Source organism: Chlorocebus sabaeus, chromosome 4 (assembly GCF_047675955.1).
Source record: "Chlorocebus sabaeus isolate Y175 chromosome 4, mChlSab1.0.hap1, whole genome shotgun sequence".
Lineage (NCBI taxonomy): Eukaryota > Metazoa > Chordata > Mammalia > Primates > Cercopithecidae > Chlorocebus > Chlorocebus sabaeus.
This window is the reverse complement of record NC_132907.1, coordinates 16,339,023-16,366,747: the sequence shown is the minus strand read 5'-3', so window position 1 is coordinate 16,366,747 and position 27,725 is coordinate 16,339,023. Positions and strand designations below refer to the sequence as shown.

Sequence of the window (27,725 nt, the reverse complement as noted above, 5' to 3'; positions counted from 1 at the left end):
TGTGCAGTTCCCCAGTGAACACTTTTTGTAGTTTAGAAAGTCTGAAATACAATTTGGGTGGATAAAGTTTCTTAGGATGGTATAGATGTGATTAATCATGGAGTCCTTCCTGTTGCCATCCTTCAACGCAATAAGTACATTTGTTTGTTTTTAGACGGGAGATACTGCCAGGGGAAAAGCCCAAGGGTGACCCCTCACTGGGGTCACCTGCACAGTAGTTTTCAAACTGAGGGTGGAAAGGCATTGAAGACTGTTATTTAGCCACCTACCGTGTTATAATGTAGGTGACAGCTTGGGTGCTTCAAAATCTTGTTCCCTTCTTATATATTTCTCCCTTATAGTGATTACTTCTCTTCTGTTTTTGTGTTTTTTTTTGAGGCCGACATTTTCATGAATTCACCAAAAGTTTGCACCCACCATTTAAAGGGTAGTTGGTGAAGGACTTATGTATGCTTTTGGCAAGTTTCCTGCCAAGAAAAAGTTCATAATCTTGTCTCATCTTTAGTGATGAACATAAACCATTTAAACAGGAAACACTTAAATTGGAATGACCATGTCAAAAATGATACTGTTCTTTTATTATGTATCTTTTCCCCTCTGTGCCTTTGCTACATAGCTGTTTATTTCTTAGAGGTATTTTATTTAGCATATGTAAGTAGGGTGATTCAAGTTTTATAATTAGAGAAAGCTGAAGGCTGATTGAGTCAAGACAGGTAGCAGCCTTGGTTTCAATTAATTCTAAACAGGGCTTGAGTTGCTGAGACTCCTGGCCTCAGTCATCAGACTCTACCTTGTCTTTTATGGTGTTAAAAACAGTTCACCCATAGACTTTTCCAGTACTAAAAGTAGGGGATTCTTTGAAGAATGGATGGCAAGGAACTTGTCATTCAGATGTAAGGTTTAAATTACTTCACATACCTCAGGCCTTCTCAGAATAGAGATAACACATCATTTTCTAACCTTCCCGATACAGACTACAGAAATTGACAGAAGAAAGAAGAGACCATTGGAAAATGATGGGCCTGTTAAAAAGAAAGTAAAGAAAGCCCAACAGAAGGAAGGAGGAAGTGATCTGGGAATGTCTGGCAACTCTGGTGAGTTGTGGGGGATTCTTTTCTCTCTCAGTCATGGCCCTGTTATTCTGGAATTCTCCAGAGGGTGGAAGAGTATATTAGAATTGTGTCTTTTTTCTTTGTGGAGAAAGGTCCCCTTTGTTCCTGAGCAGAGTGGCGCCCTATAGGTGATGGTGATGTGTATAGGACGTTAAGGGGATGGTAGAGCTAGAATTCTGCAATTTAACTGTAGTTCTCCCAACTTTCTCCTTTATTCCTTCTAGCTATTTTTGTCCTGATTATAAAATTAAAACATTCTTGCTACAGAAATTTCAAACAGTACAGAAATTTGGAACGTAGACAGTGATAGACCCCATAATCCCTCCCTTTGAGTGAGACCCACTGCTAATTGGTGTTCTGTATATACTTCCAGATTTTAAAAATTTATACATGTGTTTATATGTGCATACTCATAAGCTCACAAATTAGTTTAATTATATTTTATGGATTATATTATATTGTATACTAATTTGCTACTGTCTTTTTCTACTTAATAGAAAATTTTGAACAATTTTCAGTATCAGGACCCGTAGATCTACTCTCCCCCCCTTTTTTTTTTTTGCTTAGAGCTGCTGTTTGTGTATGTAAAAGGCATTGAATAAAAACAGCATGCCTAGGCTGGGCGCGGTAGCTGACACCTGTAATCTCAGCACTTTGGGAGGCCAAGACAGGCGCATCATCTGAGGTCAGGAGTTTAAAACCAGCCTGGCCAACATGGTGAAATCCTGTCTCCACTAAAAATACGATAATTAGCTGGGCGTGGTGGTGGTTGCCTGTAATCCCAGCTACGTGGGAGGTTGAGGCAGGAGAATCACTTGAGCCCAGGAGGCGGAAGTTGCTGTGAGCCAAGATTGTGCCACTGCACTCCAGCCTGGGCGACAGAGCGACACTCTGTCTCAAAACAAAAAACAAACAAACGAAAAACAGCAAAAAAAAAAAAAAACCCAGCCTGCCTGAGTGCCTGCGTTCCTGGATTTCTACAGGTGCTGTTGCATGTAGACAGTTGAGCAGATTTTTCTCTGGTTTTATGGTATCAGAGAATTTGTGATAAGGGAAGACAGGAAATCCATCTTTATTCATTATCCCCAGGAAATTAGGTAAAGAGAATGAGAAAAAAGAAAAAAGTCCCAATTCAGTAGAAGTATCTGTCCAGTGGAGATATATGTAAAATATTAATCCTTCCATTAAAGGTAAAATTTGGATTTAAGGTCAACATGAAAGCTTTAGTATGAAATAACTACAGGAATGGAGATGTGTGGCTAAGGAGAAAAGTAAATCTAAAACTTCTCCTTTCTGGAGGGGGCATGCAAGAAGGCATGACTTGAGAGAATTTGTCATGTGTTAATGTTACAATTCTGGGGCTGCCTACCTTTCATTGCTTGATTACTCTGTATAGACCCATTTTTTAGGTCTACAAGCACTGAATAAGCAACTGATTTTTATTCTAGAGACTTTTTGTAGCTCATTTATTTTTCCTAAGAAGGCTTTTTGCCCTCTATTTTTTTTTTTTTTTTTTTTTTTTGAGACAGGGTCTCTCACTCTGTCACCCAGGCTGGAGTGCACTGGTGTAATCTCAGCTCACTATAACCTCCACCTCCTGAGTTCAAGCAATTCTCCTGCCTCAGCCTCCCAAGTAGCTGGGATTACAGGTGTGTGCCACCACACCTGGCTACTTTTTGTATTTTTAGTAGAGTCAGCATTTTGCCATGTTGGTTAGGCTGGTCTCAAACTCCTGGTGGCCTCAAGTGATCTGCCCATCTTGGCCTCCCAAAGTGCTGCATTACAGGTGTGAGCCACTGCGCCCGGCGTGTTGTCTTTTTATAGAGGAAGAAGTGGGTGATAGATGAAGAGAACTGAAGATTATCACAGTTAAGTAACTAAGACCACACGGGACAGTTGAGATAGAATGTTGTTGAAATAAGACAACGCACTTGGCATACTTTAAAATAGGACCTTTGCCACTTGTTAAAAATGGCACTAAGGAAGAAGGGAGAGGATCATTCACTAGTCAGAAGCTGGGTGACTGCTCCACTTCAGTTTTATTTTTTAGAGACAGGTCTTACTCTGTCATCCAGGCTGGAGTGTAGTGGCAGGATCCTTGCTCATGTAGCCTCAAACTCCTGGGCTCAAGCCATCCTCCCGCCTTAGCTTCCTAAGTAGCAAGGACCACAGGTGCATGCCACCATGCCTGGCTAATTAAAAAAAAAATATATATATTTTTTAGAGACAGGGTTTTGCTGTGTTGACCAGGCTGGTCTTGAATTCCTAGTCCCAAGCCATCCTCCTGCCTCAGCACCTCAGTAGCTGGGACTGCACTCCTGAGCCATCACACCTGGCAAGTTTTGTTTTTTTTTTTAAATAACAGAATTATTAAGATATAGTTCTTGGGGCTGGGCATGGTGGCTCATGCCTGTAATCCCAGCACTTTGGGAGGCTGAGGCAGGTGTATCACCTGAGGTCAGGAGTTCGAGACTAGCCTGGTCAACATGGTGAAACCCCGTCTCTACTAAAAATACAAAAATTAGCCAGACGTGGTGGCGGGCACCGGTGGTCCCAGCTACTCAGGAGGCTGAGACGGGAGAATCGCTTGAGTCTGGGAGGTGTGGGTGCAGTGAGCCGAGATCATGCCACTGCTCTCCAAGCTGGGCGACAGATTGAGGCTCAGTCTCAAAAAAAAGATACAGTTATCATACAATATGATTCACCCATTTAGCATGCACAATTCAGTGGCTTTTAGGATATTCCCAGAGTTGTGCAACCATCATCAAAGTCAATTTTAGAACATTTTCATCACCCCAAAAGAAACCCTGTGCCCATGAACAGCCAACCCCTGTTCTCCCCCAGCACTTCCCAGCCCTAGGTAACCACTAATCTACTTTCTGTCTATAGATTTGCCTATTCTGAACATTTCATATAAATGGAATCATATAATGTGTGGCCTTTGGTGTCTGGTTTCTTTCACTTACTGTAATGTTTTCAAGGTTCATCCGTGTTGTAGCATGTATCTACTTCATTCCGTTTTCTAAAAATATTCATTTTCTTTATTATGGTGAACTATACATAACATAAAATGTATCATCCTTGACATTTTTAAGTATACAGCTCAGGGGTATTTAGTACATATGCACCCGTCACCACCATCCCTCTCCAGAACTTTTAATCTTGCAATCCTATAAGTCTGTACCCATTAAACACTAACTCCCTGTATTTCCCTTCCCCCAACCCATGGTGCCTGCCATTCAGCTTTCTGTCTCTATCATTTTGGCTATTCTATAATACATTCATTCCTTTTTATTTCTAGGCAGTAAGTATTCCATTGTATATATCCACCTCAGTTCTTAACTCTTCAATTAACAAGTTATTTTTTATACCTGGGATCCACGGGAGAAGGAAACTTTTATACATACAAGCAAACTTAGATACGTTTGAAAAGCCAGTTAAGTACGTATTTTGAAAACCAAAGGAAGAATAATAAACAAAGTAAGAGATGCGTTGTTTATTAGTCCATTTTCACACTACTGATAAAGACATACCAGAGACTGGGAAGAAAAAGAGGTTTAATTGGACTTACGGTTCCACATAGCTGGGGAGGCCTCAGAATCATGGTGGGAGGTGAAAGGCACCTCTTTTTATTTTTTTATTTTTTTATATTTTAAGTTTTGGGATACATGTGTAGAACATGCAAGTTTGTTGAAAGGCATTTCTTACATGGCGGTGGCAAGAGAAAATGAGGAAGATGCAAAGGAAGGTGGAAACCCCTGATAAACTCATCAGATTTCATGAGACTTATTCACTATCATGAGAATAGCACAGGAAAGACTGGCTCCCATGATTCCTCCCCCTGGGTCCCTCCCACAACACATGAGAATTCTGGGAGATAAAATTCAAGTTGATATTTGGGTCAGGGCACAGTCAAACTATATCACATTGGAAAAGATTCAAAAATATATTTCTAGCATAAAGGAAGTCATAGTAAACAAGGTAACTGTATATTGGAAAAGTGTTATTTAGAAGGAAAGAGTCACTGTATTTCTTCGGAGATTCTTAGCCTTTAGCATAAAAGACATCAAAGGTTTTTTATTTTTAATTATAGAGGGTTGTCTTTTTCTCTGGTTGTTTTTAAGATTTTCTCTTAATCACTGATTTTCATGTTCGATTTTTTTTCTGCCCCAGAGAATCTGCAGAAACACATATTTGATTTTGATGGACCTTGTCTGTTTGCCACCCCCCCAATCTCAGCTCACTGCAACCCACCCCACCAGGTTTAAGCAATGCTCCTGCCTCAGCCTCTGGAGTAGCTGGGGTTACAGGCCCTCGTCACCACGCCTGGCTAATTTGTGTATTTTTAGTGGAGATCGGATTTCACCATGTTGGCCAGGTTGGTCTCAAACTCCTGACCTTGTGATCTACCTACCTTGGCCTCCCAAAGTGCTGGGATTATAGGCGTGAGCCATCGTGCCCAGCTGCCTTTGTCTGGTTTTTAATTTTTATTTCTTCATTTATTTTTATCCTGTCTGGAGCTCATTTAAAGCTTCTCCAGTCTGTGGGTTTATAGGTCTTCTTAAATGTGGGAAACCTTTTTGGTTGTTATTGTTTCACATTTTTTCTGCCTTCCTATCTCTGTGTCTCCTTCTGAGAGTTTATTACAGGGATATTAACTATTTGATATTATCTCTTAAGTCATCGAGGCTCTTTTAATTTGTGTTCCAGGCTTATTTCTCTTTGTACTTCATTTTCGATAGATTCTACTGCTCTGTTTTCAGTGGTCTTTTTTTCTGCTATGTCTAATCTGCTGTAAATCTCATTCAATAAAATGTTCATTTCCTATATTGTATATTTCATCTCTAGAAGTTCCATTTTGTTCTTTTAAAATATCTTCCAGTTCTCTATATGAATTATATCTCAGTAAAGCTATTGAAAAAAATCCTTTTGCTTCTCTTTTTGCTCATGTTTTCCTTTATATTCTCAATTATATGGAGCATATTTATAAATTGTATTTTCTTGTTCTTATATGCTAATTACATCATCTGTCATTTCTGGGCCTGCATCCCTTGACAGATTTTTCCTGCTTTTTGCATGTCTAGTAACTAACTAGTTGGATCATGGATATGTCGAATCTGTGTTGTCTCCTGCTGGAGTTTGTGTTTCTTTAGAGTGTTGGACTCTGTTCTGGCAAGCAGTTAAATTCCTTTGGATCACTTTGATCTTTTTAAGGACTGTTTTTAAACTTCAGTAGAGAATAATAGCCCTTACTCTAGAGCAACTTTAGTCACATTCCTATGGCTTGACCTTTTTAGAGTTAGAAAGGGACACATAGTAGCAGTAGCACACCATTACATCGTATTTCCACAATACAGAGATAGTAGACATTGGTAACATTAAGAACATAAATACAGTCATATGCTACCTAACAACAGTCAATGAGGGACTGCCTATACAACGTTAGTCTCACAAGATTATAGTAGGTATTTTTACTGTACCATTTCTATGTTTAAATATGTTTAGATACACAGATACCATTGTGTTACAGTTGTCTCTAGTGTTCAGTATGGTAACACGCTATACGGGTTTATAACCTGGGAGCAGTAAATTATACCATATAGCCTAGGTGTGTAGGAGTCTATACCATCATCTAGGTTTGTGTAAGTATACTCTCTGATGTGCACACAATGAAATCACCTAATGACACGTTCTTCATAACATATCCCCATCATTAAATGATGCAAGACTGTCAACACCTGTAGTAAGTTTCAGGCAGTGATTATTTATTACTCAACCAGTAGCATCTACCAGCCGTAAGAGTCCCTGATTATTTCATCTCTGTTTTTCACACTTTGGTTTGAAATACTGTCAAAGTCAAATAAGATATAGAGACAAATCTCTAAATTTAAAACATTTTATTTGGGGCCGGGCGTGGTGGCTCAGCCTTTAATCACAGCACTTTGGGAGGCGGAGGTGGGCGGATCACCTGAGTTCAGGAGTTCAAGACCAGCCTGCGCAACATGATGAAACCCCATCTCTACTACAAATACAAAAATTAGCCAGGTATGGTGGCACACACCTGTAATCCCAGCTATTCAGGAGGCTGAGATAGGAGAATTACTTGAATCCAGGAGGCAGAGGTTGTGGTGAGCCGAGATCACACCATTGCACTCCAGCCCAGGTGACAGAGTGAGACTTTGTCTCAAAAAAAGGAAAAAAAAAAAACAAAAAAAACCACCATTTTATTTGGGAAGCAAGAATTGCAATTTGGGGCATACACACAGACCAGGTGGTCTTTGGTATGATGAAGGACAAAGATAAAATTGGAAGTTTTATTAAAAAGGAGAAATGAGCCAGGAGCAGCTGCTCACACCTGTATTCCCAACACTTTGGGAGGCCAAAGCAGGAGGATTGTTTGAGCCCAGGAGTTGGAGACCAGCCTAGGCAGCATAGGGAGACCCCAACTATATAAAAAAATTAAAAAAAATTAGTTGGGCATGGTGGCACTTGCCTGTAGTCCCAGCTACTCAGGAGGCTGAGGTGGGAGGATCTCATAAGCCCTGGAGGTCAAGGTTGCAAAAAGAAAAAGAAATGTATTATTTTGAAAGAAGGTTCATTGGTACTAGGAAAATTTGGGGGAACTGGCAAGCTCTGATTAGTGAATGACCGCAGTGGGTAAAACTAGCCTTAGAGTCACAGCAGGTTGTTTTAGCAGCTATCAGGTAAAATTAGTTTCAGGTTACAGTAGGCAGTTTTAGCAGCTAGGCTTGCAGAGCCTCCACATTTGTGGAGCAATGATATGTGCTCTCAGTGCTTTTTCCCCTGGCCTCTCTACTCCATTTTAATTGAGTGTGACAAGAATGACCCAATTCATATCATCAACTTTCACAATACTTTTTTTTTTTTCCCCAACAAATACAACTCCAAGTTCTTAATCTCACCTCCATTCCAGGCAAAGTTTTTTTTATGTTTATAGGAGGGAAAATCTTTGTATAACATACACTTATAGTATACTTTGGAAGGTGATACACATGTACATTTTGAAAAAGAGAGTAATAGTAAACAAGGGGAATATACATTTGAGAAAAGAGTCAAATTTACATTTTTGTAGCTAGAAAATTCACAGGAGACCTAATGAAAGCCTGTGAAGACATCTAAATATAAATCGGGAAAATTTTAAGCTTTTTTTTTTTTTGAAGCAACAAAAGCAGAGACTTATTGAAAACAAAAAGTACACTCCACAGGGTGGGAGCAGGCCCTAGCAAGCAGCTCAGGAGCAATTTTAAACTTTTAGAATGAACAAAACACAACTCTTGCCCTCAGAGTGTTTTTGCTTTAATAGGGAAGGTAAGAGGTGATAAATGCATGCAGTCCCAGTTCCTTTACATTTAGTAGCACCAACCTAATAGTATTGCTCTAAACAGTGAAATACTGTGTTCTAGTACATGGTAGGGATCCAGGGATCCAGAAAATGATAGTTTCCCTTCTTTCATGGATTGCTTGTTTATGAAAAACTGCCAATTGGCAGACTGTGATGAGTGCCACAGGGAGATGTGATCTTGTAGGAACATAGAGAAAGAAAAGATGATTTTAAGCTGGGGAAGTTAGCAGAAGGTTTTATGGGAAAGGTAGATTTGAGATGGGTCTTGAAGAATGAATACAATTTTGACATGCAGAAGGCATGTCATGAGCAAAGTGATGGTGTGTCTGAGTATGTCGATTTGGTTTTCTTGGTGAACCCCTGATGTCAATGTCAAGTCTTTCTCCTTGAGCTAGTTAGATTTCCCAGTCAAGAGTCCTCCCAGCTTCTGCCTGGAGGGGAGTGTTCTGGCTGCCTGGGTTCTGGAGAGGCCGTGGATCTCAGCATACATTGTGTCTGTGTTCCTGTCATCCTTCTGGGTTAGTACAGTACTCCGTCAACTGTGCTTGTTTTGCCTTTCCAGGGAAGAAATCTCCAGTTGGCTGCTGATGTGGAGGAAGGGCAGTTATCTTTCAACTTGGAGTATGGTAGGGGTTTAGGGAACCAATTACTTGGAACCAATCCTCTTTATTTTAGAACCTCGTTTTTTTCCTTTCCAGAGCTACTGGTACCCTAATTCCTGAGTCTTTTAAGCATTTTGTGTTTTAAGTAGAGTTGGCTCTTGGTTTTCCTAATTACTGACTTAGGATTTAGCTCTCAGGTGTGCTGAATTGGTTATTGTTCATTTGTTTTCCTTTCTAGCTTTAGATATCTCATTTGCAGTTATTACCTCTCCTCTCTGTCCTTATGGGCTTATGTCTTCAAAAAAAAAAAAAAAAAAAAAAAAAGAAAAAAAAAAACTCTAGTAATGAGGTTTCAGGAATGAGTGAAATTTGGTCTGTGTTTAATATGACATCTTTACCCTGAATCCAGTGTTTCTTTCTTCCTTTTTTTTTTTTTAAATCACATTATAGTTAGGTTCATTGCTTTATTGGGAATCTACCTCTATAAAAAATTCTATGCTGGTTGTGAATTGATATAATGACACCAAAATACTATTGTTGTATTTTCTTCTTCTTTGCTACCTAAGAGCCAAAGAAATGTCTGAGGACCAGGAATGTTTTAAAGTCTCTGGAAAAATTGAAAGAATTCTGCTGCGATTCTGCCCTTCCTCAAAGTAGAGTCCAGACACAATCTCTGCAGGAGAGATTTGCAGTTCTGCCAAAATGTACTGATTTTGATGATATCAGTCTTCTACGTGCAAAGAATGCAGTTTCTTCTGAAGATTCGAAATGTCAAATTAAACAAAAGGTATGTAACTGCTATAGATGAGTATCCAGTTACCCAGAATAGTGGGTTCTGAAGTACTATCAGGTTCTCTGGGGTCATTCATGGCAATGGTTCCTAAACGTGGATGATCTTCTGAATCATCTGGGGGAGATTTTGTGTTTTAGTTTAGTTTTTTACATCCCTGGAGATTCGATTTACTATGTTTTGGGAGGGATTAATTGGTTTGTATGAGAACAAAACAAAAGCCTTCCAGGTAATTCTGAGGTACTGCCTGGATCAGGAGCCCCTGACTTGGAGGGATTCTTTATTGACAATTAATACAAGCACAGTTTCTTACAGTCCTTCTTAGAATTTCCATGATTACCTTAGCTTTACATTGGAATCACCTGGAGACCTTAAACCAAAAATTGCCATTAAGAACCTTCCCTCAGAATCTTATTTGTTTTTCACTGAGAAATGGGCGTGGCTATTTTTGGAAAGCTTGCATTTTATTTTACATTTTATTTTTATTGATGAGGTCTTGCTCTGTTGCCCAGGCTGGAGTACAGTTGTGCGATGATAGTTCACTGTAGTCTCAAACTCCTGGGCTCAAGCAATCCTCCCACCTTAGCCTCCAGACAAGGTGAGACTGAAGGAAAAGCAGTCGTTTTAATCTGTAGCTGTGATTGACAACCATTGAATTAGAGAAATGATCCTATATATGTATATGTATATGTGTATGTATGTATATATTTGAGTCATTGAAATTCTAATGAAAGCTGTTGGCCTTTTTCCTCAGAAAAATTATCAAGCCAACAAAATTTTGCCTATGATTTTCAAGATTTCACAACTTTCCCACAAAGTCCAGATCCATGAACTCCTCCCTCAGCCAGGCTAATATTGGTTGACTTATCTTAGATCATCAGGAAAAAAAAAAGGTGTTTTTGTTTTTGGTCTCTTTTCATACTTAGAAGCAGTTCACCTAAGTATAGTGGTTATTAAGCATAGAAGTCATAAAGTTTATCCATTAAAGCTCACTTTATTGATAGGAGCATTTACTCCAAAGTCTCAGAAGAGCGTATACATTATTGCTTTATACATAGAATGACCAACTTGACATTTCCACATCACAGGAAATTATAAGTAAGTAGATAGAAGGGGGCACCTAGAAGCAGTGCCATTATCACAAGTGATAAGCTGTTTGATGACATGGAAAGACATGGATGAATGGCAAAAAGCTACTGAATGAACATAAACGCCCCATGGTCCAGGACCATTAGGGTGGGGTCGGCAACGCCGTAACTGTCAGTAGATTTTGAAATATATTCTGATCACTCTGAATTGTCCAGACAAGGTTAAATTGAGTTCAGCATACTGTCTTTGGGAATACGAAATAGAATGTGATGTATCTGATAAGTATTCCCATCCAAATCATTTTTTTTTAAGTTGCTTATTTTGTTGCCCAGGTATTAATCTGTACAACAAACCCTCATGACACAAGTTTACCTATATAACAAACCTGCACATGTATCCCTGAACTTCAAATGAAAGTTAAAAAAAAGTTGCTTAATATTCAAGTATTTAGATTGATTTAATTGTTAACTTCCCATAAGGATAAAACTTTTTTTTCTGGAAGCTTATCCCATTTCCTAAATGAATAAAGTATAAAGTAAGAATAAGTTTTTAAAATTTAAGAAATATATTTTCTGTATTAACTTTTATATTGCATAGCATATACTTGCATTTCACATAAAAATCATGGAAACAAAATAGGAAACCCATCAAAATTAAAAGCAAATGCATTCTCAGGTGAAGGAAAATTGTTATGCAATCCTTGGGGTGTCGCTTCGCCAGCTGTAAACCTCTGTGGCTGGTGGTGCCTTTGCCCGAGTTTTTACTTGGACCTGGCTGGGCTCATTCCTCCCACTGGGCCTGGCAGGCTGTGCTTGGCTTTTGCTTTTGGCCCGAATCTCGCAGCTGCCAAGGGTGAGCCAGGAACAGAGTGTTGAGGGGTGTGTGAGCCAGTGACCATGGGGTCTGGCTACTGTGCACAGCAAGGCATGCCAGCTTTGGCGGGGTGGGCAGCTCCACGTGCCAGCATGAGTGCGGGCTGGACCAGGCGTACTGCAAGCAGCTTCCACGGCTGGCACCCAGGAACACAGTGGTGTCCAGAAGCTTGGAGATTCCAGGAACCGCAGAGCCCAGAGAGGGTGTCATAGACCTGGCTTGGGAGCCCCTAGGTCTGAGCTCCCAAAAGGTCCACAGCTCTTCTCTCCTCTCTTCTCTCCTTCTTGTTGCTGCAATGTGGCAAGCAAGGGACGTGTTTCAGGCCTATTTGTTTACAGCTCTTTTAGCCCTGCCATTCCATGGGTCCCAAGTTCTTATCCTGCTTCCAGAAAGAATGAAGTATGTGGACAAGTGGAGGGTGAACAAGGCAAAGGGGCTTCCCTGAGTGATAACATTCATGGGAGACCTGCAGTGGGTAGCTTCTTTCTGCAGGCAGGGCATCCCAACAAGTGAGAAGTGTTCAGCCTTCAACAGGGAGGAGACCCTGGAGTGGGTAGCTCCTCTCTGCAGGCAGGTTGTCTGCTTGTCTCTTCAAGTTTGGCCGAGTCTGGGGGTTTGTATGGGCTTGAGAGGAGGAAGTGTGTGCTGATTGGTTCATGGGCTGCCATGGGCGGGCTCAGAAAAAGCACTGTAAGTTATAATTCTGGTTCATCAGCCTGGCCCCCAGGCTTCACGCTGTTCCTGGCTTGAAGGTGGGGCTTTACCTGGACCTGACCCTTTCTGTCCAGGAGCCTGTCTGCCTCCTGCCGTCATCCATGGCACCCAGGCTGTTTGTGCCAAGGGCCACCTGCAGGACAGCTCTGAGCTGCCCTCAGCCCCTTCCTCGGCCTCCTTCCCATGCTCATCAGTGTCCAAATTCCAGAGGGGGCCAAGGCAGCAGGGGGCTGGCATGTTAGCACTGCCCTTAACATGTGCATAACCGGCAAGGTTGCAGCAGTTCCCAGGCTTGGCCTCAACTTTGAAATCAGAGTGGGTGCTGGGAGCTGGGAGAGGCGAGGCAGTGGGAGCAGGTACTTCTGAACCTGCAGAGGGACGGGGAATTCCCTTTCTGGGCCCCTGAGAGTGCAGAGATGCCCGGGTCCACAGCTGCAGCTTGGGCGGCTGCTGCAGCTGCACCCAGGAGGGCGGGGCTCCTGCCTGCTCCCAGCCCCCAAGAGCACAGAGATGCCCGGGTTTGCAGCCACAGCTGTGCCCGGGGAGTGTGAGGCTCTCACCCTGCCAACTTAGAAGGGGGTGAGGCTTCTTCCACCCATTCCTGGCTCCTGCCGGTTCTGTGGAGCATGCAGCCCTGGTTGTGCCTCTCCTACTGCAGCTGGCGTTATGACAGTGGCTGCTCCCGATGGGCTGCCACTGCCATCATAATGACCTGGATTTCTCTTGCCAACCTCTCCACCCCTCACCATCTTCTTATTGCTGATCTTTGGAGGTTTGCTGGACTGCACTGTTCAAATAAATTGAGTTTTTTTTGAAAAGTTAGTATCTTTACCTGATGTCCCGGTAAAGTTGAGTTGTTTTAAACATTTGGGAACTACAAAGTGTACATGTTTCTGGGTTTTGTTTTGGATTGGGATTCCCATTCCTGGGCCATTTTGCTTCTCTTTCACTCTCCCCTCTTTTTGGTCACCAGACTTTTAGGCCATATTTTTGATTGTAGGGGGAGCTGGGTAAATTTTTAGAAGTTGGTAGTGACAGAGTGGCAATTAATTAGAAGTTAGATTTAGCCTATAAATTTGTCTCATTCACATTTTTCTAAATTAAGTCCGATAAGCGAGGAATTTTCTCTAAGCTGTGAATTGGAATTAATTATGGTAGGAAGGTAAGAATAGTAGGAGTAGTAATGTTGAAAATGTGACCTTGTGCTGTATATTTTTTAACAGCTCTTTCTCGTGTTTCTTTACCAAGAGAATCATGGTTCTTTCTTGGAATAAGACTTTATAGAATGTGCTGTCTTTTACAGTGTGCTTGGAAGTAAAAAACATTAAGTGCACCTTTATCTGTTGGCATGCTTTGCTCGAAGTGGTTTTGCCCTACTCCTGAGAGAAAGGCAGATTTGTCCCCATTGGCCTTTTGTGCATTACACACCTGAGAATAAATAAAAAAAGAAAAGAAATGTTAATAAGAATAGATTTAATGAAATCAAATTTAAAAACAAATATGTAAAACATTAAGATATTTAGACTTTCAAAATTTGCATAAAAATTCTATGATAGCTCACTTGGTTCATAATTTTTTTAACCTTTTACTTTGAAAATATTTGCAACCTATAGATAATTTGCCTGAATGCTACAATGTGCTTCTATAAACTTTACACCTAGATTCACCAAGTGTTAGCTCTTCGCCAGATTTGCATTTTCCATCTCTGGGAACTTATTATTATGGTTAATATTTTTAAAACTTTATAAATCTTTTGGTTGCCAGGATACAACACTTTTTGATGTCAGTCAGTTTGGATCATCAAATACAAGTCATGAAAATTTACAGAAAACTGCTTCTAAACCAGCTAACAAACGTTCCAAAAGCATTTATACGCCGCTAGAATTACAATATATAGAAATGAAGCAGCAGCACAAAGATGCAGTTTTGTGTGTGGAATGTGGATATAAGTATAGATTCTTTGGGGAAGATGCAGAGGTAAGTCCTTTTTTCAGGCACTATTTTATGTTTTTCTTGTCTAGCCTTAGATATTTTTCAGTATTTTTGTTTCATCTTCTGACCTTATATAAATGCTGATTTGATCAATCACCTCTTAAAAAATACTGTTATTTAAAGTAAAAACTAAAAATGAACACAAGAAACTTAGTGGGAACCAGACTTGGTGGGGAAAAGTGAGGGGTCTCTATTGGAGTATTAGTGCTTATTCTCCATGGTACTAGGCCAATACTTTTTATCCATCCAAAGTTTATTGGATGAGTCAATTAGTGAATGAACCATAATCATGTAAATACGTTTTCTAATGAAGACTCAAGCGAGAAAAATTTTTTGAGATGTATAGAAGTTCCTCTGTTTACCCTTAATTTGTGAATTTTCATAGCCGGGAACAAAGTTAAGTCTCAATGGAAGAACACGTGAACTTTGCCAGCTACCACCAGAAGTTGTTTGAAGTTTTATAGATCTCTTTGTGTGTCAGTCAACTTGGTGTCTTATTCTAAATTGGGATTGTGCCAGGTGTGGTGGCTCAAGACTTTAATCCCAGCACTTTGGGAAGCTGAGGTGGGTGGATCACTTGAGATCAGGAGTTTGAGACCAGCCTGGCCAAGATGGTGAAACCCTGTCTCTACTAAAAATATAAAAAAAATTAGCCGGGCTTGGTGGTGCATGCCTTTAGTCCCAGCTCCTCAGGAGGCTGAGGCAGGAGAGTTGCTTGAACTCGGGAGATGGAGGTTGCAGTGAGCCAAGATCCTGCCATTGCACCCTAGCCTGGGCGGCACAGCAAGACTCTTGTCTCAAAAAAAAAAAAAAAATTTGGAATTGTATTTAATGTTGAAATATTTATTATAGGCCCTAGTCAAGAAGGTTGAAAGTGAAATTTGAGCATTTCATGGGCAAACTTAGGGAAAGTATTGCTGATTACACGTTTGTTGGAAGTCATAAATGCTTGTGATGATTCTATAGCTTGAGACCTGGTTGGATTGTACACTAGAGAGTGATGAGGTCGCATGTCTGTGACTCATGGATGGGAAGTAAAGACTTGGCCAACTTTTTTTCTTCAAGCTTCCTAAATCCTCTGTGGCAGGCAAGCAGCGTTCTCTAAGTCAGGCGCATTATGCTGTGTTCTGTGATATTAAATTAGACTCTGAAATAGTATCACCATGTTTTCTGAGGGCAGGAACAAATATGTAGTTGGCATTCCCTAGGTGAAGGAGAGAAACTGTCTAGGTTAAATGGTAAATTCAGGCCTGACCACGGTAAAGGCTGATGTTTTCTTGCCCTTCTGTGAGGGACTAATAGAGTTCAGAGGTGGGCTGAGGTTGGGTAGTGAGAGTGTTGGAATTAGAGTTCCATGGCTCTAGTGGGCAGTATCTAAGCCATGGTGCTTTCTAGAATAAATCAGGGAATCAGATGGTGCTGCATGGTTCTATATTTCTATCAGTCATGCATCATTAATTGGTTAGCCAGCCCGGGGCTTCTCTTTTTACTTTTTCATTGATTCTTCTGTCCAGATGGGTTCATCATTTCTGCATACTCTGTAGTATCTTCTAAATGTCAGTCATTTGCAAATGCCGTGGAGCAAATGCTTATTCTTTTACAGTCTCATGCTCTCTGTATTGGATAGTCTTTGTGTAGGGAAAGCTCTAAGGACATAGAAGACCTGTCATATTTTTCTGAGTCTTTTATAGATACAGATGTTGATACTGAAGTTAGGTCACTGGAACTGCCCAAAAGACATTAAACCATAGGCTTCTATACAGGCTATACAGGGAACATTTTTTAAAACTTTTTATTGACATAGTACACATTTAGATTAAGTGTACAAATCCTGAATGTATATCTTGATGAATTTTTAACAAAGTGAACCAACCTCACATAGGGAGTCTTAAAATAGAAATTTATTGATATTTTCTTTTTTCATTTTTTAGATTGCAGCCCGAGAGCTCAATATTTATTGCCATTTAGATCACAACTTTATGACAGCAAGTATACCTACTCACAGACTGTTTGTTCATGTACGCCGCCTGGTGGCAAAAGGATATAAGGTCAGCTTTGGCTTTAACTTGTGGGAAAAGGAAATTGGGATTCTCTTCCAGAGAATGCAAATGTATTTCGTAAGGTGGTAGGTAGGCTTCAATTGGTTTAGAATTTTGCATTTGAAAGAAAAAGTGTTTCATAATTATTAGCATTATATATTTATGAGTTTTTAACAATTGTTAGATATTTAGGGTAAATTTTTTAACTCTATGGTAGTGTTTCTTAGCGATTTATCTACCCTCGTCAACTCCTTTAAACCCTACATCTGAGCATTGTGGACTGATTATTTTAACCATTTCAGAATTGACCTTTAAACATTTTGAAATGAGTTTTTACAAATCAAATCATTTTTTATCATTTGATATCAATATTTCTTATTTTTGTTGAAGGTGGGAGTTGTGAAGCAAACTGAAACTGCAGCATTAAAGGCCATTGGAGACAACAGAAGTTCACTCTTTTCCCGGAAATTGACTGCCCTTTATACAAAATCTACACTCATTGGAGAAGATATCCTTTTTGGACAGGAGTTTTTCTCTTTAATGGTACAAGGGCTTTGTTTGAAGATGGCAGGTTTTTGTTTTATTATTATTGTTTTAGTTGCTCTTTGGGAACTTTTTACATGAGCTGAGAGGCATTATGGTGAACTCTTGATGAGGTGTGCTGCTCGAGAGGGAAGTAGTGGCTGGAAACAAGCATCCTTTCAGATGTCATAGTAGAGGGCAAGTTCATCATACTTGAAGAGCAAGAAAAAAAGCAACCCTAATAAAAGATGATGTCAGGTTAGTATCTGATTTGAAATTATATCTTCCTTAGCCCATTTGTGGGTAGTAGTTAGGTACTTAGGACCTACAAGCTCCTCAGGGTCTTTCCAAAGTGAGACCTAACAAATAACTTATTGAAACCAGGCATGGTGGCTCATGCCTATAATACCAGCACTTTGGGAGGCTGAAGTGGACAGATTACTTGAGCCCCGGAGTTTGAGACCAGTCTGGTCAACATGGCAAAACCCCATCTCTACAAAAAATACAAAAAAATTAGCTGGGCGTGTTGGCACTTTCCCATAGTCCCGGCTACTTGGGTGGCTGAGGTGGGGCAATCATGTCAGCCTAGGAAGTAAAGGCTGCAGTGAGCCGTGATCATGCCACTGCATTCCAGCCTGGGTGACAGGAGTGAGACCCTGTCTCAAAAAAACAAACAGAAATTCAAAATGTGAAAAGAAAACTGCTGAAGTCAGAATTAAGACAGAATTAAATGCCTATAAAATATAATAGTAGTCCATCTTCATTGTTAACTTTATAAAAATTTTATTACTTTTGAAAATGGATTGTGGGTGAAGTTTTCTCACTTTGGAAGAATTTTCAGTGTGCATAATGTTTGCCCCTAAATTTATGGTAATTCATAAATGCGGTGTGTTATTTGAAGCCAAATAATTTCAAAAGCAAAATTGTCAGTTTCAAAAGCCAAATAATTATATGTAAAATTAGATCAGGGTGCATTTAAAAAAAATTACTATGGAGTGGAATCAGTTCTCTGATAATGAAAGAATGGAGGGATAAGAAGGCCTTAAATGATACTGTGTGGAAGTATTATTTCTGTTATGGTTTATTACAGATCTGCTTATTTCTCAGCTCATTTAATTCTAAGGACTGTTTTGTTCCATGAATACTATAAATAGGGAACAGCTATCACTCAAAATGGGCTCCAAACTATTAACAACCTTGTGTTGTTCTAAGCTGATGAGCCTGTAAGAACCTGGTATTTTTATTTTTTCTTTTGCCAAAGCTTGAGTCTCTTATTTGAAGCCCATTTCTAGTACATTCCTGCTTTTCCTTTGCTGCTTTTATGGCTCGTATGTCCTGATGTCCAAAGATATGCCCAGACTTTGCCCCAAATCAGCTTTCATCCCTGAGATTTAGTTAATGGACTCATTTTATACACCCATACACAGACATACATACACATATAATGTATATATGTTTCTGTTTTCTTTTCTCGTGTCTTTAAAAAATTCTCTTGCTATATCTGGGAGATTTTAGGCACATTAAAAGAGGAAAATAATTTACACCATTTTAGTGTATTTGTACTTTGAATTGTGGAATTAAACATTATGGGATTGTTAAGGATTCAAGTCTCAGCATCATCCAAGTGAAGAAGTGGGTTATTTGGGCCTCTGTGGGGTTTGATGTACTCCACTAAGCCCTTTGGAAGTAAGATACTGGTTATCTGTCTTTATGATCTTTATATCTTCGGAAAGATAAGGCATGCAACTATGATCTAAATAAATCGGAAGAATGAATACTGGGCAGATTCTGCAAAGAGCAAAAGTACTGGGTGAAACAAGCCATCATTTTATTATTTATTTCTTCATTTTTATTTTTTTATTTTGTAGAGACAGGATCTTGCTATGTTGCCCAGGGTGGTCTCTCAAACTCCTGGCCTTAAGCGATCCTACCACCTTGGCTTCCTAAAGTGCTGGGATTACAGGTGTGAGCCATTGCGCCTGGCTGTGAACCATTATTTTAAAGGAGAAAATAGTTAATATTATTGGAAATTTAGCATTATTAACATTTAGAATTTAAAATATAAAAATGATTATTTTTCTTTAATTATTATTAAATGTGAATCCCCTAATCAAGCTGGATGATGCTGTAAATGTTGATGAGATAATGACTGATACTTCTACCAGCTATCTTCTGTGCATCTCTGAAAATAAGGAAAATGTTAGGGACCAAAAAAAGGGCAACGTTTTTATTGGTATTGTGGTAAGTACTTTGCAGGTGAGGAACAAATGTTAGATGTTCATGGTATCTCTAAATATGACCTATCATGTGTGGTTTATAATAAAGATATCTGATGAAGTGTACCCTCAGATAATTACACAAGAAAAACATTTTTTCACAATATTATATGTTAAATCGCTAGTTACAATTTTCTCATGGCTACTTGGTACTTGTAGCAGTCCGTTCTCACATTGCTATAAGGAACCACTTGAGACTGGGTAATTTATAAAGAAAAGAGGTTTAATTGGCTCATGGTTCCACTGGCTGTACAGGAAGCATGGCTGGGGAGGCCTCAGGAAACTTACAATCCTGGTGGAAGGCAAAGGGGAAGCAATGACATCTTCACAAGGCTGGCAGGGGAGAGAGTGAAGGGGGAAGTGCTACACACTTTTAAACAACCAGATATTGTGAGAACTATCATGAGAAGAGCAAGGGGGAAATCTGGCCTCATAATCTAATCACCTCCCACCAGGTCTCTCCCTCGGCATTGGGGATTACAATTCAACATGAGATTTGGGTGGGAACACAGCTAAACCATATCAATACTCCATGCTACGGAGAGATCCAGATGGTTGTGGTCCATGTGCCCTGGAATTTTAAGGCTGAGGACAGACACAGTGGCAGACATGCATGTGGACAATGTACAGATAGCAGAATAAAACACTAAGCCAACACAGGCATGGGTGGCAAAGTGTTCTATAAATTTCCTCTAGGGATTTGAAATTAAACATGAATGACTATGGTATATATCTAGATTTGGAGGAAGGGATAGTTAAAGAGAGATGATAATTGGCTGATATAAAATGCCATAGTAAATTAATAGGATTATTTATAGTTTTCTAGATAAGTGTAATTTGTGAATTTTATTTGTACTTTTATTTATTTATTTATTTATTTGAGGTGGAGTTTCGCTCCTGTCACCCAGGCTGGACTGCAGTGGGTGCAGTGGAGTACAATGGTGTGATCTCGGCTCACTGCTCCTGGGTTCAAGCATTTCTCTTGCCTCAGCCTCCCAAGTAGCTGGGACTACGGGCACCCACCACCACACCAGGCTAATTTTTGTATTTTTAGTAGAAATGGAGTTTTACCACGTTGGACAGGCTGGTCTTAAACTCCTGACCTCAGGTGATCTGCCCACCTTTGCTTCCCAAAATGCTAGGTTTACAGGCGTGAGCCACCGGGCCTGGCCAAATCATAGTTTTATTGATTTTTCTGGCAGTTTATGAATAAATTTGCCCATTTACAGACTTACCTGGACTCTGCTAAAAGTCTTAGACTTTTTAAGGCCCTTCAGAACAGACACCCCTTTTCTGTTGTAAGTTAAGCACATGTGGAACTCTGTCCAGGTAAAAACTGATTCTCTTTGCTTTTTCTAATCTCTACAGTCAGTGGCAATATCAACAAAAATTCTTACAACCCGAATGTCTCCAATGTGCCTTTTAATACCTTATTTGACTGCATAACTCAGTGTTAACTTGACATTTGCTTAACCAATAAGCCCTTCTTTCAGAGAGTTAGCATTCTTGTTGGTGTTAGACAGCTCTAAATGATATTTTTATCCTTGAGAAGCACGTTTTATCTAGCTACAGGCAGTTGGACCTATCTACAAATAGTAAAGTTATTTACTTTTAAGCTTTAACATATGTAATGTGCTATTTTATATTTACCTAAAACTCAGTCTAAAGAACAGAGTTGATAGTATATAATTCCTACTTAGTGCATTTAGAAATGCCATCTGGTCTACCACCAAAGTTAACCATGTGTGTGAACTGGCACTCAGAAAAATGAAAACGGCTGTTTGCCCTTCAAGCATTTTCTTGGGGGCTGTCCTTTACTTCAGCAACCACTTTTGGGCTGATGACATCCTGAGCTCTGGGTCCAAGCTGCACCTCTCCCGAACTTCAGGCTCCTGCATCCAAATTTTTATTGAACAAAGACACTTAGAATTTACTCTGGCTCCTCAAACTCAGCGTGACTAAAATTGATCTTATCTTCCTTTACCCTCAACACTGTTTTCCCTGTCACGATGGGTGTCACCCATTGCCCGGTCACTACGTGGGAGTCACCTTTTGAGAACTGGTAATTAGTCTGAAATTAAGGGCTTTGCTGTTGTAGTAGCACTGTAGTCAGGCTGTGTGCCTTCAGTCTGGGCAGTGCAGTTTTATATAGACTGATTTTAGGTTTCTCAGTGTGTCACATATCACACAGGGTGATAGATGTTGTGGGTATTATAGTATGGACCATTTCTCTGATTAAAGAAAAAGGGAATTCAGCTGACTGAAGAATTTGTTACTTTGACATCTGTACCTGGTTTTTGTAAATGCTTGGTTTGTAGATTGGTATATAAATTTACATATGTATCCTTATGTACTGATAGTCTATCTCTCTAGGCTCTAGAGAAAGCCTCTGGGCTAGAATTAAGGATGTTCCTTAATTACCGTTAGAGAAACTATAACACTGCCTCCAACCAATAAGATCCCTGGGTGTCCATTCCCTCCAGAGGTGACTGTAATCCAGACTTTTAAGATAATAATTTCCTTGCTTTTAGTTGGAGCTTTTAGTTGCAGCCTTACTACCTTAAACTTTATATACAAATGTCAATATAGTGTGTGTATTCTTTTGGGTTTTGCTCCTTTTGTTTACCATTTTGTATGAGATTTATTTACATATGTCGCTGTAGTTCTCTCATTGCTTTGTCCTGTTTCATTTTATGATCTACAGTTTATTCATTCCTCTGTTGATGGACATGTGCATTCTTTCTGGTTTACAGTTGTACAGAGAATGCTGCTGTAAATATTTTTGTATGTCTTTTATCGTATACAAATGCCTGAGTTTCTCCAGAGTATATCCCTGGGGGAGGAATTGCTGAATTACAGGGTATGGATACTTCAACATTCCTAGATGATGCCTTGCTGTTGTCAGAAGTGGCTTTCCATCGGTAGTATATGAACATAGGGATTGGTGATTTTTCGTTTTTTAAGCTAATGCAGCCTGTAACTAGCTCCCATGGCTTTCGTAAGCATCCGTAGTGGCTAACAGTGTGTACTGGAGACTAGTCAGATTTCCTGGGTTTGAATCTTTGACTCTACTCCGTTGTCACTCTGGGACCTTCGCTAGAAACTTCCCATCACTTCTCCAAACCATGATCTTTTCCAGTTTATCTTTGCTATTATTGGCTTAGGATGTTAGGGAGTAGGTTCAGGTTGGCATGATGATTCCACCGGATCGACTGTCTACTTGGGCTTCATTCAGAGTTTGGTAAAGTATACTTTCTATGGGTTACTTTGATGTATGAAGTAGTAATTTACTGCTGTTCTGGTGGTCTGGTTACTAGGACCATATCACTTGTTACTTTGAGTGATAACTACTATCTGTACAGTGCTTTATAGTTCACAAATAATTCATGTTTATTTTATAATTTGATCCTTACAATAACTTTATGGGAGAAGTAGGCTGGTTTGGTTCCATTTACAGAGGAAGAAACTGAGGCCTGGCAGTGTTTGGTAACTTGCCATAGTCACTCCGCTAGGTATATTAACTCCAGGCCTCATATTCAGGGTGGCTCTTGGAAATCTGATTTATAGCATGGTTTAGATATCTGTGAGTCTGGCTCTTCATGTTAGAGTGTTGAAAAGCAAACAGGTTTCTAACACTTTAGGAGTAGAGTACATACATACTCCTGAGTGTATCATCTTTACCTTTTCAATGTTTAGCTGTGTTATAGCCATAACTGGGAAAATACACTTTTCCTGTAACATTATATTTGTATTTGTTTTTAGGGAGTGCAGCCTGCCACAGGCGAGGTTGTGTTTGATAGTTTCCAGGACTCTGCTTCTCGTTCAGAGCTAGAAACCCGGATGTCAAACCTGCAGCCAGTAGAGCTGCTGCTTCCTTCGGCCTTGTCCGAGCAAACAGAGATGCTGATCCACAGAGCCACATCTGTTAGGTAAGTTGGTGCATCACTGGAAAATAATACTGATTCTAAAACTTAGGTTTAGTTCCAAAACTGATACTTACTAAAGTTACTAAAAATAGTTTTTACTTATAAAAATTGTATTTCCACTATAGTAATGGAAACTAAAACAAAAAGTAAAACAACCAAGCTGGGCATGGTGGCACATGCCTGAAATCCCAGCCACTTGGGAGGCTGAGGAGGAACGATTGCTTGAGCCCTGGAATTTAAGACCAGCCTGGGCAATTTAGGTGAGACCCCATATCTAAAAAACAAAGAAAAGAACCACCACCTACCCCTACTATCACCTTAATGTAGAACTTTAGAAGGCAGTCTTTCTGAAGAGGTTTCTGATATTATTTAATGATATTATTTGATAATTATGGGGTTTATGATATTTAATTATATTATTGGTAATCTTTAGTTTCTGGAGATAATTTAGAGTTCACTTCTTAAAAAGTTTATGTAACTTTGGAAATGCTTTGTCTGTGCTGCAAGTTTCAATTCATGGCTGTGTCCAGTGGTTTTATTTACTAGATCTAAGATCAGACCACTTATTTATGAAGCAGGGTGCTAGGCACTGTGCATACAGAGGAAGAAGATGTGGTTATGACATATGTCTGGCAGAGTTTACAGCCCCATGGGAGAGGAAGATGTGTGCATACCTAACTGGACTTAAAGGCATGATGTATTAAGTGCTAAACGTGAAGGTGCCTTGTTGGAAAGATCTGTACTGCCACCTGGAGTGTGGTGGAAAGAGACCAGAAAGGTGTGCTGGGGCTTCAGTGAAGTAGACTGTATACTGAGGAATTTGGACTTTTGACTAGTCAGAGAAGCTCATGAGGATTTTCATGTAGTAGGCGGACAAATCATTAGAAAATCAAAGCCAGGCACGGTGGCTTACAGCTGTAATCCCAGCACTTTGGGAGGCTGGGGCGGGTGGATCACCTAAGGTCAGGAGTTCAAGACAGCTTGGCCAACATGGCAAAACTCCGTTTCTACTAAAAAAAATACAAAAATTACCTGGGTGTGGTGGCAGACACCTGTAATCCCAGCTACTCCGGAGGCTGAGGCAGAGTAGTCGCTTGAACCTGGGAGGCAGAGGTTGCAATGAGCCAAGATCATGCCACTTCACTGCTGCCTAGGGGAAAGAGCAAGAGCACGACTCTGTCTCAAAAAAAAAAAAAAAAAAACCGAAAAGAAAATCAAACTGATTAAGTGAAGTTCCATATGTTTATTTGTGCTTAGTGTTGTGTTCATTTTCATTTGAATTTAATTTCTTTCCAAGTAGCTTTCGTAATTTGTTTTTCTGATTATAAAACTAATATATGTTCATTTAGAAGACAAAAAAAGGGATAAAAGTCATAAGTTGAATTCTATAACCCAGAGCAAATGACTGGTAAACATTTTGGCATATTATTTCCGTGTGTGTATATCACTTTTTTCCATTTGTGAACTTGCATTCCTGCTGCAAAATCACTTTTGTATCCTGTGGGTTTTTTTTTTTTTATACTTTAAAATTCCCCATTTTTAAAAACTTTATTGCAGAAAATTTCAAATTTACACAAAATTATACAGAATAGTGTCATGAACTTCTATGAATCTATCAACCAACTTCAGCATTTCTCAGGACCAATCTCATTTTTCTACCCTCCCTCCCCTTTTCTCTCTCCCTGGATTATTGGCTTTGAAGCAAATCCTAGTGAGCATCATTTTATCCTCTAATATTTCAGTAGGTGCGCTTAAAAACAAAATAAGTACACAGCATTGTCATATAAGTGTATCATAATTTATTTATTCCATTTTTATTGTATTCATTTTTTCAGTATTACACATACTGTTATGATGAATATCCGTATATAGAAATACTCAAGTGCATTTCTGATTATTTCCTTAAGATAAATTCCTGAAAATGGAATTAACTGGATCAAAGGGTGTGAATGTTTATAAAGCTCTTGATTGCTTGCTAGAAATGGTAATGTCAATTTATACTTCTACCAGTATAGTCTAGGAGGGTTCTTTGAACCTTTGTTCACATTGTGGGTGATCACTTAAATAATCTCTGCCAGTGACATAGGTGAAAAATTTTGCATCAGATCTCTTTATTTTGATCTTAATCCTTTTCTGACCATGTGTTCAAACTTGAATAATTAAAAGTCAAACAGTAAACTTATAAGGAAGGCTGCTTTTACAGAACTGAAAACGTTAATAAAATCTCGAAAAAAATTTTAAAGGTAGGCTTCTATATTTCCTATCATGTCTTTGCTAGAAATGGTAATATGAGAAATGGCAATCAGGAGCTTTATAAACATTCATACCCTCTGATCCAGTTAATTCCGTTTTCAGGAATTTATCTTAAGGAAATATCCAGAAATTGCACATGAATATTTCTATATATGGATATTCATCCTAACAGTATTTGTAATACTGAAAAAGTGAATATAATAACAATGAAATGGATAAATTATGCTAAATGGATAAATTATGATTTCCTGTCTTTGATTATATAGTTCATTTTTCTTTAAATATTATTAACTTAGTATATATTTTATTTAGATTGAGTCTAAAGTCAATCAATTTTATCAACACATTCATTATTTTGTTTTCCACTTAATTTTATAAAATAACAAAGGCAAAATTCGATAAAATATCAGAATATTTCATAATGACAGACATTGCCAAAAGTGAATTTTTGTTTGGCAAGCAGCATTCATTGGTGATATTCCTAAATGTTCATCACATGAGATTTAAAAGCTTGAATTTGGCATATCAAAGATAATTTAGGTGTCTTATGTGGGTTTTACCAAATTTAATGCCTGCTTTTGTCTTATTTTAATTTGAATTTCTCTAGTTAGCATTGTGAATAATTTTCCTTGTGTTTACTGACCATGTGTGATTTTTCATTCTTTGCACTTTTTTTTTGTATCCTTTGATCATTTTCACTTTATTTGCATATTGGACTAAGCAAAGTCAAAAGTGAAGTCTGCATTTCTGTGGAGTTCCTACAGCTAATTTATATCTATGGACGGAATGAAGTAGAGGAAATTCAAAAGTTAGCGGGGTCAAACAGTGTGACTGTTGTGAGTTAGGGTTTGGGTTGGAAAACTAGCTCTTCACCTTAGTGACTTTGAGTAAGTTATCTACTGTGTTGTCCTTCAATGTCCTTTATATTGGGGGTATTAAGATTGCTTACCTCATGGGATTGTTGTAAGGATTAAATAAGTTAATATGGGTAAAGCACCAGAAATAGTACCTGCTGTAGAAAGCTCTCTGTAAGAGGAAGTGTTGTTTTTATATTTTAATTAAAAAAAAAATTTCTGTGGCTGGGCGCAGTGGCTCATGCTTGTAATCCCAGCACTTTGGGAGGCCAAGTCAGGCGGATCACAAGATCAGGAGTTTGAGACCAGTCTGACCAAAATAGTGAAACCCCATCTCTACTAAAAATACAAAAATTAGCCAGGCATGATTAAAGTTTTTTGTAGGTACATAATAGATGTATATATTTATGGGTTACATGAGATATTTTCATACAAACATGCAATGCATAATAAACACATCAGGGTAAATGGGGTATCCATCTCCTCAAACATTTATCCTTTGTGTTACAAAGAATCCAATTATACTCTTTTAGTTATTTTAAAATGTACAATTAAATGATTTTTGACTGTAGTCATGCTGCTGCACTACCAAATACTAGGTTTTATTCTTTCTATTTTTTTTGTACCCATTAACCATCTCCAGTTCCCTTCTCAACTTTTGGTAACTGTCTTTCTACTGTCTACCTCCATGAGTTCAATTGTTTTAATTTTTAGCTCTCACAAGTAGGTGAGAATATGCAAAGTTTATCTTTCTGTGCCTGGCTTATTTCATGTAACATAATGACCTCCAGTGCCATCCATGTTGTTGCAAATGACAGGATCTCATTCCTTTTTATGGCAGAATGCTACTCCATTGTATATATGTACCACATTTTCTTTACCCGTTTGTCTGCTGATAGACACCTGGGTGCTTCCAAATCTTAGCTGTTGTGAATAGTGCTGCAGTAAACATGGGAGTGCACATATCTTTTCTACATACTGATTTCCCTTCTTTTGAGTATATACCTAGCAGTGGGATTGCTGGATCATATGGTAGTTCTATTTTTAGTTTTTTAGTAGTTTTTTTTCAAACTACTCTCCATATTGGTTGTACTAATTTACATTCCCACCAACAGTATATGAGGGTTCCCTTTTCTCCACATCCTCACCAGCTTTTATTATTGCCTGTCTTTGGATAAAAGCCATTTTAACTGAGTTGAGATGGTATCTCATTGTAGTTTTGATTTGCATTTCTGTGATGAACAATGGTGTTGAGAGCTTTTCATATACCAGGCTGCCATTTGTATGTCTTCTTTTGAGAAATGTCTATTTGTCTATTTT

General features: G+C 39.0%; 1 protein-coding gene across 3 annotated transcripts in view; it reads left to right on the top strand.

The window, feature by feature from the left end:
• MSH3 (mutS homolog 3) overlaps positions 1 to 27,725 on the top strand; it is a 222,668-nt gene that overhangs the window by 672 nt on the left and 194,271 nt on the right. For all 3 annotated transcript variants that reach the window (XM_073014652.1, XM_073014651.1, XM_073014653.1), the window contains exons 2-8: positions 974 to 1,094; positions 9,644 to 9,864; positions 14,308 to 14,520; positions 16,467 to 16,583; positions 16,965 to 17,084; positions 19,194 to 19,337; positions 23,135 to 23,301. In XM_073014652.1, the coding sequence (XP_072870753.1) occupies positions 974 to 1,094; positions 9,644 to 9,864; positions 14,308 to 14,520; positions 16,467 to 16,583; positions 16,965 to 17,084; positions 19,194 to 19,337; positions 23,135 to 23,301 (1,103 nt within the window). The remainder of the gene's footprint in view (positions 1 to 973; positions 1,095 to 9,643; positions 9,865 to 14,307; positions 14,521 to 16,466; positions 16,584 to 16,964; positions 17,085 to 19,193; positions 19,338 to 23,134; positions 23,302 to 27,725) is intronic.